At 66.8% G+C, this 2,484-nt stretch overlaps 1 protein-coding gene across 1 annotated transcript in view; it reads left to right on the top strand.

Moving 5' to 3' along the window:
- Positions 1 to 2,484, top strand: part of COBL (cordon-bleu WH2 repeat protein) — an 86,497-nt gene that overhangs the window by 74,727 nt on the left and 9,286 nt on the right. The window contains exons 13-14 of the mRNA XM_015566796.1: positions 775 to 894; positions 1,409 to 1,675. Coding sequence (XP_015422282.1) covers positions 775 to 894; positions 1,409 to 1,675 — 387 coding nt within the window. The remainder of the gene's footprint in view (positions 1 to 774; positions 895 to 1,408; positions 1,676 to 2,484) is intronic.

The following is a 2,484-nucleotide window of genomic DNA, read 5'->3' as shown; positions in this document are numbered from 1 at the left end:
TTCAACTCTAAAATCAGAGGAAAATCTCCTCGGGTGAGAATTAACGAACACGATAGGAGCACGTTCAGGGCACGCCTCCCCTCACCCAGGCTGTAAGCTCACATCTTCCCTCCCTTCCCTGCTGCACCGTGGACGGCGGTCCCTCCTGGGGCCGAGGTGAGTGCCTGACCCAGGAGTTCGCTCTCACGGGCACCACTGAGGCTGCCGAGCCAGGGGAGCACCCAGCATCTCCTCCAGGCTTTAGAGGGGAAACTGAGGCAGGTGTGTCCCAGGACCTGGCCCAGGTCACACGGCGCTGGTGGGACCCGGGACTCCACCCAGGCTTGCAGCCCTGGACAGCCAGCGGCAGTGACCGGAGGGGCCCGAGATGAGGGGCCAGCATGTGGGGTCCCCCATGCATGGTGGTCACTATTCCAGCAAGGTCGGTGCTGACCGCAGGGGCTTGCAGCCGTGGTCGGCAAACTGCGGCTCGCGAGCCACAGGCGGCTCTTTGGCCCCTTGAGTGTGGCTCTTCCTAAGCCTTAGGAGGACTCTAATTAAGTTAGTAACGATGTACCTACCTATATAGTTTCAGTTTAAAAAATTCGGCTCTCAGAAATTTCTATCCTTGTCCTGTTTATACTTGGCTCTGTTGACTGATGAGTTTGCCGACCACTGGCCCAGAGTGTGGGGAGCGGAACCCCGCCCCCTGCGGGCGGGACTGTGACCTGGGGGCTGCCTCCGGCTGCCACTGCTCCATCCTGTGCGTGACCTGTGCTGACCTGACCGTTCTAGACGCCGGAGCCCAGCGCAGAGCGAGGGCCCAAGAAGCTGAGCTACGTGGAGCCGGAGAGCGAGCACTCGGCCCTGCTGGCAGCCATCCGGGGGCACCGCGGCGCCTGCAGCCTGCGCAAGGTGAGGCCCCGGCGGGCTGCAGAGTTCAGGGCGACACTCGGTCTCTCAGATGTGGGTGCCCCCCGACTACCCCAGACTAGGCGGAGGGCGATCACTGTGTGGGAGGCCAGGGCCCAGGAAGTGCCCCCCCGCCCCGCACTGGGCATTTCCCAGATTCCTGGAGGGGCCCTGCCTGGCTCCAGGGCCTGGTTCTCCCCGAGGCAGCAGCCTGGCCTGGTCTGACCCAGCCTCAGGGGCCAGCGTGGCCCTGAGTTTAGGGGCAGGAGGGGGTCCCGGCTTCCGCAGCCAGGGTCCCCAGTGAGGCAGGTGCATGAGCTCTGGGTGGGGACGGGGGTCCTCCCGGCAGTGGGTCCGGTTGGCACCGTGGTCCCGGGCCTGGCCCCTGCCAGACAAGCAGGTCTCGGAGGGCAGGACTGCCCCTGCTCGGGGCCAGTGGCGCTCTGGGGGGAAGACGCAGCCGGTGCCGCCCTCGGGAAGGGCCCTGGCACAGTGTCCTCTCGCCCTCTCTTCCCAGGTGGCGTCCTGTGCCTCTGAGGAGCTCCGGAGCTTCCGTGAGGCTGCGAGGTCCGCTCACGGGCCAGAACCATCGGGCCTGGGAGACCCTGGCAGCCAGCCCCCAGCCACCCTGCCTCCCCCGCCCCCTCCGGCAGCCCCAGCTCCTCCTCCCGCCTCCAGGACAGCGCCCAGGGCCAGCGCCAGTGCCCTCGGCACCCCGGTGGACGCCAGGCAAGCCTTGATGGACGCCATCCGCTCGGGCACAGGGGCGGCCAGGCTGAGGAAGGTGATGTGGGCTGCGTGTGAGCCGGGCCGTGGGGGCGAGGGGACCTGGAGGGATGTGCCACCTGCAGGCGGGCGCCTGGCCCTGGGACAGCAGCAGGGTGAAGGTGGGGGGAATAGGGGGGCTGCGTCCTGCACCCCCCTGTCCAGCAGGGCCCTGCACGCCCTCACGGGGGAGGCGGTCGGCCTGACTAGCTCCTGGGGATGAAGGGGAGGGCGCGTCAGCCACTAACCCCTGAGAAGTCCGCCACCCGCCCTGCGGGCCCGGGACAAGCTGTGCAGGAGCCTAAAATGTGTCCGTGGAACCTGGGTCACACGCGCGGTCCACAGCCTGGGTCCGTGGCCCGTCCCAGCCAGGCCGGGCCCTGCCGGTGTCTGCTGGGTTCGCAGCGAGTGCACTTGGTGTGTGTGACGGCCTCTGACCTCTGCAGGTGTCCAGAGCTTGAAGGAAAATGCACGGAGCCTGCTCTTTGCAAATGGAGCCAACGTGCTCTTTAAAGCTGCGTCCACGCGTGGTTCCCAGCTTGGGGGGCCCTTGGGGGTCTGGATCTCTTAGCGACGTCGCAGCGGCGCCTCCTCTGGGCACCTGCTCCTCTGGGTACCTGCTCCTCTGGGCACCTGCACAGCGGCCCCTGGAGTTAGTCCTACGGCCTTTTCCCTTTCAAATCTGCTCACTCCCTGGGCAGACCTTCGTCACCCAGCGCGATGGCCCTCAGCGCTGTCTCCACCCCAGGCTGGGCCTTCGGATCACATCGCCAGACCCCTCCTGGACATTCACGGGGTGTGCTCCCCAGGTTCAGAGCCGAGCCCCCG

The sequence above is a fragment of the Myotis davidii genome, unplaced genomic scaffold, assembly GCF_000327345.1.
Source record: "Myotis davidii unplaced genomic scaffold, ASM32734v1 scaffold472, whole genome shotgun sequence".
Lineage (NCBI taxonomy): Eukaryota > Metazoa > Chordata > Mammalia > Chiroptera > Vespertilionidae > Myotis > Myotis davidii.
This window is presented reverse-complemented; position numbering and strand designations above follow the sequence as displayed.